Source organism: Lissotriton vulgaris, chromosome 4_1 (assembly GCF_964263255.1).
Source record: "Lissotriton vulgaris chromosome 4_1, aLisVul1.2, whole genome shotgun sequence".
NCBI lineage: Eukaryota > Metazoa > Chordata > Amphibia > Caudata > Salamandridae > Lissotriton > Lissotriton vulgaris.
Window position 1 is genome coordinate 1,287,882,223 of NC_141691.1, and position 17,267 is coordinate 1,287,899,489.

The following is a 17,267-nucleotide window of genomic DNA, read 5'->3' on the forward strand; positions in this document are numbered from 1 at the left end:
TATTGCCCAGAGTTGCAGAGTGGGACCCATGGTTAGCGTAGGCACCTAGGCGAGAATTATCGAGTCCGCGGACATTGACCCAAGACCCTGCCGCGTCGGGAATTGAATCCTGGTCCCGGGCCGACCTCTGCTTCAGGGTCTGCCGCTTCTAACCAGTGAGCCACACTTCTTCACTATACTACTTACAGGCGACCGCCAGTAGGTAATATATATATATCAACTCTACTGGGTACAAAATCTGTATTTTATTTGAGTTCTAGTAATTGTTTTGATAAGTTCAAACAAAAAGGAAGGTGCACTTAGTAGAAGTCCGAACAAGTGACAAATAAATACTTCATAAATTCTTCTTTTTATTGAGTTCCTGTCAAAACACCGGCGCACAGCCAATGCGTTTCGTTCCCCAGTGCCATGGGAACTTCGTCAGGGCTTATGTAATGTATAGGTTCAGTAACCTGTAGAATAAATTGTTTCGTGAGCATTCATGTATGCGACAAAGGAATGTCAAGGCCAGTTCACGTAATCCTGGGTCAGATAGTGAACATCAGGACAATGTACAGGTAATTTGAAGGTTTTCAAAAGAACCATTGGATTAGTACTCTAAGCTTAATATGATGGATGAGAACGGTCCACTGATGAATACCAAAAGGGTGGGGGCTTAGTTCAAGGGCACCCAAAAATAAGATGACCTGTCCCACGTATCTTGGACTGGTTATAAAGATTGTCCCAAGCAGGGATGTCACAAGTGTCACTGTGGTAATCTCAAATAATGCGTCAAAGTTCACCAATTGCGGTCACCCAATATGAATTATATGTGAACGCTATCAAGGTAACGTGGTCAAGGTTTGTTAGAGGTTTTACCTTCAATATAAATAAATATCGTCTAGTAATGAGGCGAAGTTCACCAATTGCGGTCACCCAAAAAAAGAATCTTTTTTCATGTGGACGCTCTGGAGGTAACATGGTCATGGTTTGTTAAAGGTTTCACCTTCAGTATCAATCAGTATCATAACTTCTAGAGTAGGAAGTAGAGCAGCATGGTAGCTTACACCTCTAACAAACCTTGACCACTTTACCTTGATAGCGTCCACATATAATTCATATTGGGTGAGCTTAGAGTACTAATCCAATGGTCCTTTTGAAAACCTTCAAATTACCTGTACATTGTCCTGATGTTCACTATATGACCCAGGATTACGTGAACTGGCCTTGACATTCCTTTGTCGCATACATGAATGCTCACGAAATGACTTATTCTACAGGTTACTAAACCTATACATTACATAAGCCGTGACGAAGTTCCCGTGGCACTGGGCAAAAAACGCGTTGGCTGTGTGCCAGTGTTTTTACAAGAACTCAATAAAAAGAAGAATGTATGAAATATTTATTTGTCACTTGGTCTGACTTCTACTAAGTGTACCTTCCTTTTTGTTTGAACTTTCGTTGTAAATAGGCATCTCTCAGCAGCGGATGCCGGAAGTTGTTGCACTTATTTGACTTCTTGAAACTAAAAGAATTGAAGTGCTTGACCTTGGTCAGCTGTTGTGTTGGTACGTGTTAATTGTTTTGATAAAATGGTTGCATTACTGTAGCAATGCAACCTGTGTAAATGTGTTGAGCTGCAAGAAATGTTTTATGGTTTCTTTGGGGGGTTGGGCTCTCGCCGCTCTTGGTGATTAGCTTACTTCTTTCCCATGGTCTCTCAATTAATGAGGAACTGCTTCCCACCCGTGAGCCATTGCCAACCTCGTTGTCTCTTCACCCTCTGTTTGGTGTGACAATCGCTGTCCTCTAATACCTGTTTTAGGCCAGGTGCCGACATAGTGCTCTATAAATCAACGGGCTAATAATAATGTATTGTTTCTGTATGGAACTTGATAGGCTATTTCTGCCACTTGTAAGCGCTGAAAATAACAGATATTACTAGTACTCGATTTAATGGTACTCAATTTAATGACCTAAGAAGGCTGCATGACTGAGTCAGTGTTGCTGAGATCCAGATTTATGACATTTAGATAGCTGCAGATTTTGGCAGTGAACATTCAACTCACTGAGCCATCCTGCTGGCTTCGAACTACTCTTTATTAGTTTGAGGTCTTCGCTAATTCAAATTTAAATAATTCTGCCATATCAGTATTGCTGAGAAAATTCACGTATCCGTTTTGCTACAGTGATCTATGCCAAAAGTAATAGCACCAAGGCCTGGTGTCTCTGTAGACCAGTGCAAACATGTCCTTGTTGTGCCTACCCCCGCAATTGTCATTTGGGGATAGCCAGGAGTAGCCTTTGGTACACCTTACCTTTTTGGTCCTCTGCCCCTGGCACTGACTTTGCTACCTTTGCTCTCAACGGTTTTGATGACAGAAGCTGTCACGTGTAGTTGCTGCAAGAGCCCTGTTCACTGTCTGTAGTTTGCACTTCTTTACCACCTCTTAGAATAGCAGGAAATTGAAGATTTGAGGGGCTAAGCATGGGTACGGTGTGCCAGTCCTGTGACGTCACTGAAGGTCAAAGGGTCTATGATCTCACCTTCCCTACCCAGTTTAGCGATCCCTCCCCATGAGATGGGCTAGATCCAGTGTAAGAGTCACACAAGCGCTAGCATTTTGCTGGGACGCACTTGGTCGGAATGGCCTCCACAATTTATTTTGCATCCACCGTTTTGTCCCCTCCCAGCAGAGTCCCTGACATGCTGCGTAAACAGTCGATACGTGTAATATTAAGAGCCCGGGCGCCCACCTGCCTCTTCAGGGTTTCATAAAACACTTTAAACGAGCGCCCACATGCTGCGACAGGCCAATCCAAACGTGGGCACGCGGGGGAAGTCCCTTGTGTTGAGGCTCCAGTTTCTCGTGATGAAGGAAACAGCGTGCCCGCCCAGCTCAGCACAGAGAGCCATTGTCTGTGCCTCGATGCAGTTCAACAGCCATGGTAACTCTCCCAGGCTATGGGTGGAAGGGAGCTGGGATCTCTGAGTGGTGCTCACAGTTTTTTTAAATGTTTTATTTATAGTAAAGCAGTTGATTCATTAAAAAAGAATTGTGATTCTTTGCCGAACAAAAAAAAGAAAATCACAAATAATAAAAGTCGGTAAAACTCTGCTGAAAAAAAAATAAGTCGTGCATCATTTTCAGAAATAAAAAGTTTCAAGCAGGAAACGAAATTGACAAGACTTCACCCGTGGACACAGAGGGCAGGCTTCCTTTGGAGGGTTCAATGGACACAGTGGTCAAAGTCCCTGCAAGGCTTTTCAAGACTGTCTTGAAGTGAGCATAGAACTGGAAAGTACAGAAAACATGTCCAGGTGCGCTTTAATGGGAATCTCCTGCAGGAAAGGAATGCCACCTGCTCTGTGGCCTGCAGTGACCATTAAATCATAAACAACGTCCCAATTCAAAAGGAAGCATACCATGGAGTGCGCCAAATATAGCCTCTCTTATGAGGACCTACTACACTCTACTTCCGGATAAGTTACTGGCCCCATCAGAATTACAAGTTCCATGGCAAATCTGTGCACTTGGTTAAGTTTCACTATCTGCCTTTAGATGCTGAAAGCAGCCAAATGCTCAGAATGAAAATACAGGGTAGTAGGGGGAATTTCCACCAGAATCAGACCCTGGTATTGGTTTCTCCAGAGGGGGACAAGGGTGGAGGTATGAAGTATAAATCGACGGCCTTATAATGAGAATATGCATTGAGCAGACTTCCTGTTGTTAGTTGTTATCTGTCACATTCTCTTTTTGTAGGGAGCAATATACTGCACCATTTAGGGGGGTTAGCAAAATCCATTCTCTAAATCAAAGGGTTTGGAACCGCATATTGGGTTTTACAAGTGTACTAAACCCATATTACGATTCAAGTAACAGGTTACTGATTCGCAAGATGGGTTTAAAAATACATTATGAATCATAATTTGGATGGGGTATATTTAGGGCGTCCCTTCCTAATTCCGATTCGCATTGCAATGTGTCAGTGGTTTTGGGTTGCAATTTCGGCCACAAACTACTTACTCCTCAAAGGAGGTGATAACCAATTTGCAAAGGACAAGTGTCCCTTTTAGGACCCCTTTCCCTTTGTGAATGAAATGTGTATTGGAGTGGGCAGTAGTCAAAGGACCACTGCCAACTCTTAAACACATTTTATTTTTATAAAGTAAATTTTTTTCTTAAATGCAGGGTTGCTTCCTTTAAGGAGAACGGGCTGCATTTAAGCAAATAATGTAAGTATGTCAGATCTGAGGGACTGTGGAGGCAGATTTCTTGTACAAGTCTGAGTTATGTAGCGGGTGGTGCCGATGTGTTTTCTGCTGCAGTTTGAAACAACATGGATGGCCACATCACAACCGATCCGGGCAAACCGCGCTGGTAGTGCTGCTCAAGCTAATACTACCAATTTCTCAGGATACAGTAATTTCGGTTGTGCTATGAAAGTATCATTCTCATTTGTACACTAAGCAATGGTATTATTGCTTAATTCAGTATTTCTGCATTGGTTTCCACTGAGCATTCCCACATCCTGACACTTCTCTGTGGACATATTCTGCTAGGTTTCACTGATGAAATGTAATTGACGAAAAAGTGAGGCTATCGTATTACCACGTGTGCAGTAATCCTGATTTGGGTAGAAATCCTTGTTTTCACCCAAAATGGGATTTTGAGATAGTTTAATGAGGGCACAAGTCAGATGTGGACTTGAGAGTACACAGTCCTCCTACTAATTGTCCAGGGAGGACATCTGGCTCCTTTAGCTCGAGGCTTTAGGTGGTGCTGTCCCTTCGATGGTGCATTTGAAGACGTGTGGCTTCTCCTTACCTGAGCCCCCAAACCCCCGCAACACCCTTCTCATCCTTGAGAGTGAACCAGGAGGCAGTTCTTAATTGGGAAGGAAACTGACCAAAGGGGACTCTTTCACCTCTTAAAGGTGTGGGAATGTGCTGCTTTTGTCCTTTGATTCTGGTTAGCAACACTGGTAGGAAAAATACACCTTAACACCAAACAATTAGGCACCTTTTATTTACACAGTAGAACTTAAAGTTTTTAAACTATAGTTTCCAAGTACTACATATTGTTTTAAAACTTTTGTCTTAATGAGTATTTTTTAAGTCCAGTTTCTCCTTTATATGGCAAAAATGAGAATCGATTTACAAATAAAATAACATTTAATTTGCATTTCTATGTGTGAGTATAATTCATTGTCATGTTTAGAAAGAGGTCATGGAATCAGGAGGCTCCCTATGAGTTCCGTTAAACATAACGTGATCACAAATCATATTGCACAGTGACATATTTTTAATGTGTTACAAATCAGTACCTTTTGGTTCACGTGGCATCCCTTATGTGAACTTGATAAGCTCAAGATGTTAAAGGTGACTTTGAGTGCATGCTTTTAAGCAGTCTATGCATTCCTGAACGTGTGATTTAATACATGCCAGGTATGTATCTTTGTTTGAATTTTTTTCATTATGTGCAAATGATTAAATATTTTTAAATGTATTCGTTATTCTTTAAATGTAGGTTTGCGTATTGCAAAACACATTCCCTGTTTGCATTCACAGACAACCAATAGAGGTACAAGTCTGTATGGTTTAGATATTAGTACATAGAGACTATAAAATTACATTAATTTTATTTCATATATCCTATTCCAAGAAACAGCTTGAGTTGCAATGGTGTTAAGGTTCACCAATATGTTAACAGCAGCTTTGCCCAAAAAACAAAAAAGTCTGGAAATAGAGGAAATTGGGTACTGCCTTCACAACCCTGTACTGGACCATCGTTTCATTGATGAATGATGCTAGGTAGTGATAGGACACATCCGTTGGGGGTAGCTGTGCGCTTTAGAAGTACAAGTAATAATAATAATAATAGGATGGTAAAGGGGAAAGCTTTGCCATGTCAAGTTGCATTTGCTGTTGGTTTGCTCTAAAAGAGTTACATTTTATGAGTATATGTGAGGGATTTTGGTTAGTAACATTTCTGAAATGAAATCCTACAGTACAATTCTGCACAAATGCAGTGTTTTATATATTTTTTAAACTAAACCTGAAACCAGTGGTGACTACAGTCAATTAAAAATGGTGAGGCGAATGCGTGCAACTCACCTTAAATTCGAGAACACGATCAATGCAGCACTCCTCTTAGCTTTCCACAAGCATGAAGGAAAAGGAAGGACTTCCTTTCTGCTTGTGGAACGCATCTCCAACCAATCCTGGAGCTGCTGTCATGCTGTGAAAGGAGCTCTAGGATTGGTGGGAGCTGGCTCACCCAGTGCTCATTTTGAGGTTGGGGGCCTGTGCCAGCAAGCCCCAGGCTGTTTAACAGCATTTGGGTTTTTGGATCTACAGTGCACATGTCAAGCTGGCCGTCGTAAGACCGCCGGCCAATCCGACATGCAAACTGTAGACCAGTGCTGCCATCCTGTATTTGCAGGACTCAGCCAAACCCCACCCTCGTGTTGTAGACAGCGCAAGTTGGTGCAGTGGCAAGTACATAAAATGGCATGTCAATGCCATTTTAGTTATATGTGTTTGCCTGCTGCAGTTGCAGCAGGCGAGGCGATGCTACTCTGCTCCTGAGGAGAAGCCGCCCCTGCCTGAAACAAGGGTACTTTACTTTTACCGGGACGGGTATATGCTTTTAGGCATGCAACATACTGTGAGGCTTTAGCGTATGAATAACACACAAGAACCTAGGAGGTCTAGAGGCCACGCAGATTGCTGGCAAAAAACTGGCAGGAATTATCTCTATGTCAGATGGTGCCCCAGTCACCATATAACAATGTATACAGAAGTAGAGAAGAAGAAAAGGGGAGCAGTGATATCTAATAATCAATTAGAAAACTGATCAAACCAAATCCAGTACATGTGTATATTGTGGATAACCATCAAACAAACCAAATGATCAGTCCTATCACTTGGTTGTCCACACTGTTACCTGGCAGGTCCTTAGATCATCTAGACCATAGGCTTTAGGGTATGCCCAACCAGCAGAACGAGGGACTTGGATGTTATTTCATGTAGCTTAGTAGGTTTTAAAGATTAATGTGCGATCAAGCTGCATTCTGTTTCACCATTTCAAGTCAAGATCAGTTGACTCTTCAAAAACAGCATCTTCTGGGATAAATTTCAGAGAGTTGTTTGGAATCTTGGCATTGACACCATCCAATGACGAGGATTCAACTTGTGGACTCAATCACTCTTAACATGGTTATCACACATGGGTTGTTTTGTGTTCAAGGGAGGGGTTTATACCTACGTCTGGATTATAAGGGGAAATAGGGATGATCTTTTCAGGTGCTAGGATTGCCTTCTTTGGATGCAAGGGGGCTTGGCAATTTGCAGAAGCTCTCCATTGAAATGGCATGCAAGTTGCAAAAATCAAATCTTGCAAGACAACCGTGCATTACTGCTCCTCCATATGGCAGAAATACATCTTCAGCAGCATTCTACAGTAGGGATGAATCAATCTGCAATCTGTTGCTCAGGTTGTCGTGCTTCTTTATGTTCAAAGTTGAAAGCCTTCAGCAGCAGGTATCTGACTTTTTCTGTAATATTCAACAATTAATTATTCAACCAAATTCCATAATTTGGTCCTAAACGTTTCTGTTGAATGAAATAAAATCATCAGATATCTTTAGGTTACATAGCCCGAAGGGGAGACTTCAGAGTAGCTATAGAAAGCTAGGATGTTTCCGCTTACTAGGAGACTACATTGGCTGGGCCAGGATGTGAGGGAATCAGAAGAGGTGGAGGGTGAATGCCAACATTTTCAGTCCCACCACCATGGCTGGGAAAATGGTTGTTGCCACTCTGTGCAAAGCCTTAACCTAATTCGTTTGCGGTCCGGCGCGTCTTTGACTGAGACTCCTCTCATTGTCGCTAAAACCTAACGGTCGTCTTTCTACTGATCAGCAATTATTGGACATCTTGTTGAATATTCGAAATCACTTCAGCGTAAGATTCGAGTAACTCTGGCACAAAAGGATTAATCTCTTTTGCCTTCCAACATTAAAATCATTGGAATTTTCTTTTGAATAGAGAGAGGATTTATCTCTACTTAAGTATGGTCATCTACTGTATGTAGAATTGCTTTGTCCTGATGATGGTCTTATGAAAAACTCCTTAAAAGACCAAAACGTCGACTACTCAGTCCAACTCTGCACGTGATCCATTGTTCCATCTTTGATTTTCTTCTGACTTTAGTTGAAATCATTGTGCTATTTTGTATCTGCAGTCTGGACTTTTTTGTTTAGATATATCATAGGAGGAACCAACCTATACCTTGATTATCTAACTAATATCTGTTTATGTACCCTATTTTATAAAAATGTTTTTCTCCTTTTTATAAATATTGTTTGTCTTGAAAACAAATAATAATCTTCAGACAATACAAAATCCTGGTCTTTTGCATTTATTTACTGTGTTAGTGTGGTAACACTGTATTTACTGTTTTCTTCTTTTTTGATTGAAGTTATTGATTCACTACAGCGATTGACTAAGAATAGTTTTAGGAACCCTGATTCTTATAACAGGTCCTAATAACGCTGATAAATAGCTTTTGAACAAAATCCCTTGCTGGCCCCTTTTTCTTATAACACGTATTGCCCGAGCCCGCAAGGGTATATTGGGTTGCTCACCTACATACTTTATCTACTCTGTGCAAAGCAACATTCTCCCCGTACAGATTAATTGTCCCTTTTTTGGCTTCAGAGATTAATAATCCTAATATAACTGTGCTTTCACCCATTCCTCTCAGAGAGCAACACCCCACACCTCAACACACCTCTGTCAATGCATCTCACACAGGAGCACTTTCAGTACCTCACAGTGGTACGCCTTGGTAATTTTTGCAGTAACACCTCCTATGCCCAACTCAATGATCTAATTTCTTCTAGTTGTCCCTTCCACCTCTCACCTCAAGTGGCTACCCCATCTCTCACTTTCCTTTGTCGTACTGCAACTCTAGTTTTGCCATGTCTTCTCCTCCACCTTTTCCTGTTTCATTCCAACCCTCCCCCAGATCTCTCTCTTCCCCTTTTTCATGCATCTCATCCCCCAACTCGCCCTTCTTTCTGACTCCTCTCCACCTGCAGTCTCCCTTTTCCTCACTTCAATGCTGTTCTCTCTTTAAATTTCCTCCTGCTTCTCACTTACTCTGTCTCCTCTGCCAACTGCAGATCTCACTCACACGCAATGGCGGGTCAGTCGAAGAAAAGACAAATGGTTCAGTATGAAGGGTTGTCAGTAGTATTTGACAAGAACCAATGAGTGTCAAGGCACAATTGATTTTTCCCCCTGATGAAACTATTGTCCTTCAGATGTATAATGTTACAATGCATACCTTTACTGCGCAAGCCTTTACCAACCGTCCTTTACCATGCATTGCCTTTACCACGCATTCCCTTTACCAGGCACTCTTTACCACACAATGCCTTTACCACGCAAGTCTTTACCACACAAGCCTTTGCCATGCATGCCTTTACAATGAAAAACATGCAAGTATATATCAGGTAACTGAATATATATATTCACACTCACCGACATATATAGCATGCGATCAAGGCCGGTAACGGCGAAAACGTTTAATGGCGGAAAGGTGTGAGCAATAAAGTAACCAGCACGAAAATTGGGTCTGCTCTCGTTATTCCCCTCGGAGGAGACAGAAGTGGCGCGGGTTTGGATATATATATATATATATATATATATATATATATATATATATATATATATATGAAGCAAACAGTCCAGGTTCCTAACAGTACGGGAACCAACGGTCTAGACCTCACGATACCTCACAGCCAGCAAACCGATAAAGCCTCACAAAAGTAGATCCACAGTGGACAACAGGGAAAACGTATTTTTAATAGGAATGACGCGTTTCGCTCTACGAGAGAGCTTGATCACACAATGCGCCAGAAACAAAAAAATTTTTAAATACTAAACATAAACAAAGGGCTTCAATGACCACCACTAATGTTACACGCCTTCTCCAGTTCATAATAACAAAGGAAGGACTAAAAGTTCAACAAATAATATGGAAACAAAGTAACACTGAATAAAACATAATAGATGCTTGGACTTGCATAATAACAAACATTTACGCAAAACAGAAACAAACTGCTTGTTTTACGTGTGGATATTATATATACATATATATATATATATATATGAGAAAGGTCCATTGATGAATACCAAAAGGGGGGGCTTAGTTCAAGGGCACCCAACAATAAGATGACCTGTCCCACGTATCTTGGACTGGTTATAAAGATTGTTCCCAGCAGGGATGTCACAAGTGCTACTGTGGTAATCTCAAATAATGCGGCAAAGTTCACCAATTGCGGTCACCCAATATGAATTATATGTGGACGCTATCAAGGTAATGTGACCAAGCTCCGCCTGTGGAGTGAAACGCATCGAGGAGAGCATTTGCTCTGTGATTGCTGACATTAAAATCACCACTGCTAACACGACTGACGGTGTGATGGCGCTTTATTAAAAAGTTACATTCATTTCAAGGAGAAGAGGTCCGCGCCTGCTTGAGCCTGCGTTGACAGCAGCCAGGATTACTTTGATATATATATATATGCATGTGTGTAAACTCCACCACCCCTAAACCCTTAATATACCCTTACCACCCAATGGCTCTACCCATCCCTAAACCCTAAAAACACCTTTATCACCCAATATCCCAATATAATATTTTACAATTGGACTCTCAAAGCGCCCACTGGGGATACACCTGCAATGGTCTTTGGGCAGGCACTTCAACATCCAGGATGCCTTGCAGCAGCCCACATGGGCGGGACTTATCAAACTTGAAATAAATGCAGGTGTGTGAACACAAGTCTTGTCTTCCATTTGTGCAGCCATTGAGAAAGGGCGGCAGTTACGCCCGAAACGCGTCTGGCAAGCTGACAGAGTTGGCGTGGAGCAGACTGTCATAACGCCACGGGCAGCATTTGTGTTGGAACCCTCCCGAGTGTGGCTTCCCAAACAGGGCAACTTGTGGTTTTTGGAATACATACATATATATATATATATATATATATATATATATATATATATATATATATATATATTTTTTTTTTTTTTACATATCTGATGAATATACTTACATTTTCGTTGTAAAGATATGTGTGGTAAGTACATATGCCTGGTAAAGACTTGCGTGGTAAAGGATTGTGTGGTAAAGACTTAGGCGGTAAAGGTATTGTGTGGTAAATGATGCGTTGTAAAGGCTGTTTCCCTTGCCCTTACAGAACTATTTATAACGTGAAACTCTATTTTCTAAGCAATAGTCAATGATTGGTTAAATTTGTGACAGCTAGGTCGAACTGCTCAACAGACCTGTTAAAAATAATTTTTGTGGGTACAATAGGCCAGACCTCAGAAATCACAATGGCTGACACGGTTTTAAACAGCCTTCTATCCACCACTGCGTTTTGAAATCACAGTTGCAGTCTTTGATCTTGCCTGTTTCATTTCAATTGAACTGTCTAAAAACACAAACACTGCCTTCTCTCAGGGCTCCAATCTCCCCCGTGAGCAGGCGTTTATCGCACAGGCCATCGGTAGCTGCAAAAACGCAGGCAGTGTGTCCAAGTTAACATTCCTGCTTCAACAGCTACAAGTCCACGGAGCCCAGGGGTCCGAGGTTCATTCTGCATCAGGGCTATCTCCAAATAGATTTTTTATAGCACATTAGTGCTGGAGAAGATTCCAAAGAAAATAGTCCTTTTCAATATTAGAACCAGCTGTAACTTTCTTGTGCTGGTGACTCATTCCCTTTTTTTATTGGGTGGGAGAGCAAGGCGAAAGACACAGAGAGTCTTATTCACAACTATGTTTGTTTTGCAAAGGGTATCCTAGCCACAAGCCAACTTGATCATACCAATATGCAGCTTGTGTTTATTTTATTTTTTTTCTCTTTCAACAGTTCCAATTATAAAAACAGAGCCGAGCGATGACTACGAGCCTGCTCAAACCTGTGGACCAGCTAACCACGGACTGAACCCACTCGCAAAGCCCTACTATGGCCAGCAGATCATGATGCCGCCCGATCCAGGTTCGTGCCTTGTGGCCGGCTTCCCTACTTCCTGCCACCAGAGGAGCGGCGCCATGTCGTCTTCCCCCACCTCAAGCCCAAAGCTACATGATCTTTCAACCTCTGCTTACAACAAATGCATCACGAACCCCGGCCACAGTCAGCTCGGACTCCTGCAACCCCTAGGAGGCGTGTCCGCCATACAGGAAGTGCCCAGGTCTCTAGTTGTGCACCCAAGCTCTCCAGATCAATCGTCTCACGTCATGCTGCATCCGCAGGTGAGTCAACATCTGAGCAGTAGCTGTTCCCTTGGTTACCAGCAAACACTCTATCCCAACAGTCCCTCTTCTCCAGTTCCGTCTATTACCCAAGAGTCAACCTTTGCGCCATCCAGCAGTCCTACCCGCACCTCCACACTGGGTCAGCACGAGCACCAACCGCAGATGGTTCACAGAAATGAATCTCCAACCAGTCCGACACTGTCATTACCTGAGTTGCATAAGGACAGTAATGATAATGTGGCCCCTATTCCTGTAACAATCAAGCGGGAGCCTGAGGAGTTGGACCAGTTGTACCTAGACGATGGTAAGTGCTCCACGGCTGTCGAGATTTGCATTTAACCGTGTTGCTGTCTCACTGAGTTGTTGGTAACCACAAATGCATCCAAATAAGCTGTGGCTTGTGCATTAACACCCTTGAGGAAATGAACAGACTTTGTGTGGCATCTTAGGATTGGAAAAGGAGTGAGAACTCTCTCAACTGTAAGTTTGTTCGTCAGCAGTAATACAACTCCAAGTTAAAGCTGCAGGTCCCATTAGTCATTGCAGATCCTGTGCATGCCCGATCTCCACGATGCTAAAATCATAACCATGTGTCCTAACCCATTTTGGCATCAAAAAAAGTTTGTGTGAATTTTTTTTATACAGTACAGCTTAAAAGTGTTGACTTTAGCTTTGCAAAGATGAAATATGTTTCAGCATCCTTCTCTAAAACAGTTGGATATGGGCTACCGGCTTCACTTAATGGGTTCTACCTTTTGTACAGCCATCATAAAGGAAGGCAACATTTCACCCACGTAGTGGGGCATGCTTCATCACAGGGTTTGCCCTGTATAGCGTTGTTGAACATTCCTGTGTGTGAACTTTTGTCAACTGTCATGGGAATTGTTGATGCTCAAACCTACAGAGAGTCCCTCCACCCCCATTGCTGCCATCAACACAGTTACTCCCATTCTTCGTTTATTCTTTGCTTTGACTATTCTCAATTCTCATTTGTCACCAGTAGATCAAAATAAAATTGGGCGAGGTTAGGCTAGAGGAATTTTTAATCAGGCATCTGTGCCACTAGCTTTAAACAATAATCATCTAGGTACAAATTCTTCATGTCTGGGTGTTAACACTTTTGAGCACACACAAAGCGTCAGCAGAAGTTCTGTAGCATTTGTCAGCAGATCCTTCCCTGTGATGTTTTATGGCCATCTGTATGTAAACCCTACAGTTGGTTAGGGTTCATCCATCTGGTGAGTGAACTGCAGAAAGGTAGACCACAGCAAGGTAGCGTCAACCTGTAAGGTCAAGCATGTTCAGCAGGACGAGCAAAGACAAAATGTCTGAATTGCATCTAAAGGATATGTAACATCATGGACATTCCATGTATCATTTTATTTTATTACCCTAACCAATGGTTCGATTCAAGCACAGGTGGATATATAATATTAACAAGACTGCTGCCCTGCCTTGTGGGTGCACTTCACAAGCTGAAACCTGTGGACATCTAGACATGGAGGTTCATAACCAGACCCTTTTCGTTTTAAATTTGCCATCAGGTGGCCTAATGCATTTTTTTTAGCCAAGCTTTGCACAGTTTTACTTTGTGTCCCTGTTGACGGTAGCTAATTTGTGCCATTCCAAGCAGGGACTAAACACTGAAGAGGGCAGCAGGCGTTACACCGAAGAGGGCAGCAGGCGTGACACTCTGAAGGATTGCCGCATTGACAGCCACACCCATCAAAGGATGACTGGCTGCTACACATAGGCAAGCTCCCTAGTGCTGGACAATGAGATACACATGATGAACCATGCCACGTTCTGTGGGGGAGGCTTTGACTTCCTCTGAGAACTGCTAGACAGAAGACAGAAAACATTAAAAGGCACGGGTAGACTACCGCCCCAGAAGGTACAACACCTTCATATGTGGTCAATCACCAGTACAGAGGTCGTTTTGAAGTCTACAGGGTTGTCCCTCACTACCTCTTAAGTAGGACACCTAAAAACAGCAGACTACGGTTTGTTTCCAAATACACAACTACATAAACATTCCTGATGGGAACAGATCCTCACATGCCACGGGCCATGTCCTCGCTTTGCCTTTTCTCTCATGTGCTGAGAGGACGTTACCCGTCTTCAGTCTTTTTCAATGTATGTTCATATAGTAGGTGTGGGCTCCAATGTAATGCATCTTTTGAAAAGCACGTGTGGATAAACCATCCCAAAAAAAGGAAAGGGTGGGGCTGGCCCCAACCTTCATTTTCCACAGAAGCTGCATTTCTTGATTAAAATAATGTCTACATTTTTCTATGAGACGACTGAACTCTGAGGCCAGGGCACTTCCATCCTAATGTGAGGACAATACATATCACAAGGGTGGACATGATAATTGGGAATAAAAACACAATGGCTGCTAAACTTCACCACAGAATGCGCCAGTAAAGATCTGAGGACTTTCTTGAGTGTGTAATTTTGGCCGAGGCATTCATAAGCGCTGGTGCATTCTGCGTTAGTTAATTAAGGCGTATTGATAGCTGCTTTCATGGCAGTTATTAAGATGTCATCGCAGGCAACCGCACAGAAAAGCTAAATAAAATCCACCATGAACTTGTCAGCCTTTGGTTTCAAAAGATTTATTAGTTGCGCCTAATGAAGGGGTAATCTGAAATTTGATTATGTGACCTGACTGAACTGTGATTTAGCTTTCACCGCTAAGTATCCCAGAAGCACTTTGAACCTCTGCCTTAATGCGATACTGAGTTCTCTGAATAGATTTATAATTTAATGTAACATATTCTGACGACATGAAAAAGCAATGCTTTTTGAATGTCTGCATTCAAGCTAATTGGTGCGGCGGAACCTCTGAATTAAGCTGCCTTCCAAAGGGAAGCGGCCGCGCGAGACAATGTGTAGCACTTTGATTTTCAGAGATGCCGCTCTGTTCTGTTTAAGGAGGGGTGATGCTTGGTACTTTATTCAAATTCGATTAAAAGTATTGTGATGTGCCTTGTATGGGGAAGCCCTGCCATAGAGCATGCTGGCGGAAATATCCTGCCACCTCAACAGACAGGATTTGGGCGCGGCCACAATTGTCCATTTTATGGGGACATTTGGTTTCCTTTAGCATAGTACCGTTCCTTTGCATTAATATTAGATTTCACCCAGGCGAGCCTTAACTCACATTTTTTTTGGCCTGTAAGGCATTGTAGCATATTGTGTGGCAGGTCGATGTGCCTGAAGATTCCCCACCTGTCTGAGGAAGTGACAGGTGGTCAGTTCAATTCAGCCTTTCCTGATAGCTGGGTGTTCCTATGATGGGCCTGAGCAGATTCCTGTTGACTTTGTTGACCATTGGAGTACCTTGCAATGAACTGTACACACCTGTGTGCGGAGACACTCCTAAGAACCATTGCTGTTTCGTATTGTCACAAGTTTCAGTAAAGTACATGTCCATCTATGTGGATGACAGTCAGGGATATGCCTTCTTCCGTGCGTGCTCTGTGACAGCCTTCGTTTCTCTTACAACCTGGCTAGCCAAGGTGGTCTTATCAATGGCAGCGTACAGGCAGAAGCTTGACTTGAACTAGGCAGGCATAAAAAGGATTGTGTTTGAGGGCCGCTCAACGTTAGGCATGGGATGTGTTCTCGGTTCCGGCTATATTTGGACACTGCTTCTGACCTTTAGCTGTCACAGATTGTCCTAGAAGTGATGACAGTCAGAACACAGGAGTTCTAGGACTTTCTTCAGCAGGCCAGTTCTTGCGTTCTTGATACGTTTGGATTTTGGGATGTTTAGATGCAGGCGTCTTTTATGCCTAACAAGGAGACTCAAACAACTGTGAATGTGTTACTTCTGATCCTCAAATTCTGAGACGTCTCTGCCAATTTGAGCATGGAACCCTGATGATGTGGATCTGTACTGGTTCTGACTTGTCTTTTGTATGAGCCTCAAGTTCACCATAGTGGGCTATAAAATAATAATAATTCCACATTTGTAAAGTGTGAACTTATCACCCCTAAGGGTATCCAGGCGCTGGGGGGGCCATTAGGGAGTTTAAGTGAGCTATTGCCCAGAGTCATATGATGCTGAGCTGAGCTGCTGCCAGAGATCGAACCGTGAGCACCGTGCTCCAGAGTCAGTCGCTCGGGCCAATGCGCCACACCAGTTACTACAGGCTTCTCTATTTTCAGTCTCCACTGGTGGTTTAGAGGGGTGTCAGCTATGGCCTGCGATCCTCCGAGGATGTGCAGGTGACCTGACTGAGGGATTTACCCCTGCCTAGGGGGGCATGGTGTGTATTCTTCAGTGCAGTGCCAGAACTGGGGAGCAAACGCAAAGCAGTCTTATTCCATTCCTGTTGAAAGAACCACCTCCTCTTACTGACCAGCCTCATGGTAGTGAAAAGTTCATCTCTTCTCATTTTTGTTATCCAATCTACAATATGGTGTCGGTTTTTACTCTACAAATTATAAGGTAGGAACGTTGGATCTCACAGAATGATTTCTGTTGTACAGAAGACTAAAAACGCACGTATTTGCTGTCAGCCAAACCTAACCATCTGCTACAAAACACCAGATAGCTGCCAGGAAAACTCTCCAACATAAATATCTTTTACCCAAAAAGGACAAAGATAAAATGCTTGGGTGACTTAGGCTTTACATGGTTCAGAAAACAAGCTTTCACTGGCTGCCGATCAGGGAAAGGATTCAGTTTAAGGCTATGTGCTTGGCCCATAAAGCCTTTTGGAAGAACGGCCCATCCATTCTCCAATTTCTGATCATTCCATATCAACCGAAGAGAGATCTTCGGTCATGTGCCTCTTTTCTTGCCCTACAACCCAGAATAAGGAGAGTCAGATGTTGTGGGTGCTCCTTCTCATATAATGGTGCCATTGGTTGGAATGCCTTACAGTTCAATTTCTGAAATAGCCCAATCTCTTCTCTTTCCGAAAGCTCTTAGAAA

The 17,267-nt window shown here is 42.8% G+C and overlaps 1 protein-coding gene across 4 annotated transcripts in view; it reads left to right on the forward strand.

Annotated features, from left to right (window-relative positions):
- The window catches only part of NFATC1 (nuclear factor of activated T cells 1), a 428,485-nt gene that overhangs the window by 294,628 nt on the left and 116,590 nt on the right, over positions 1-17,267 (forward strand). For 3 of the 4 annotated variants that reach the window (XM_086965517.1, XM_086965519.1, XM_086965518.1), the window contains one exon: positions 11,931-12,623. In XM_086965517.1, the coding sequence (XP_086821643.1) occupies positions 11,931-12,623 (693 nt within the window). The remainder of the gene's footprint in view (positions 1-11,930; positions 12,624-17,267) is intronic. The other variant, XM_086965520.1, reaches the window with a different exon arrangement.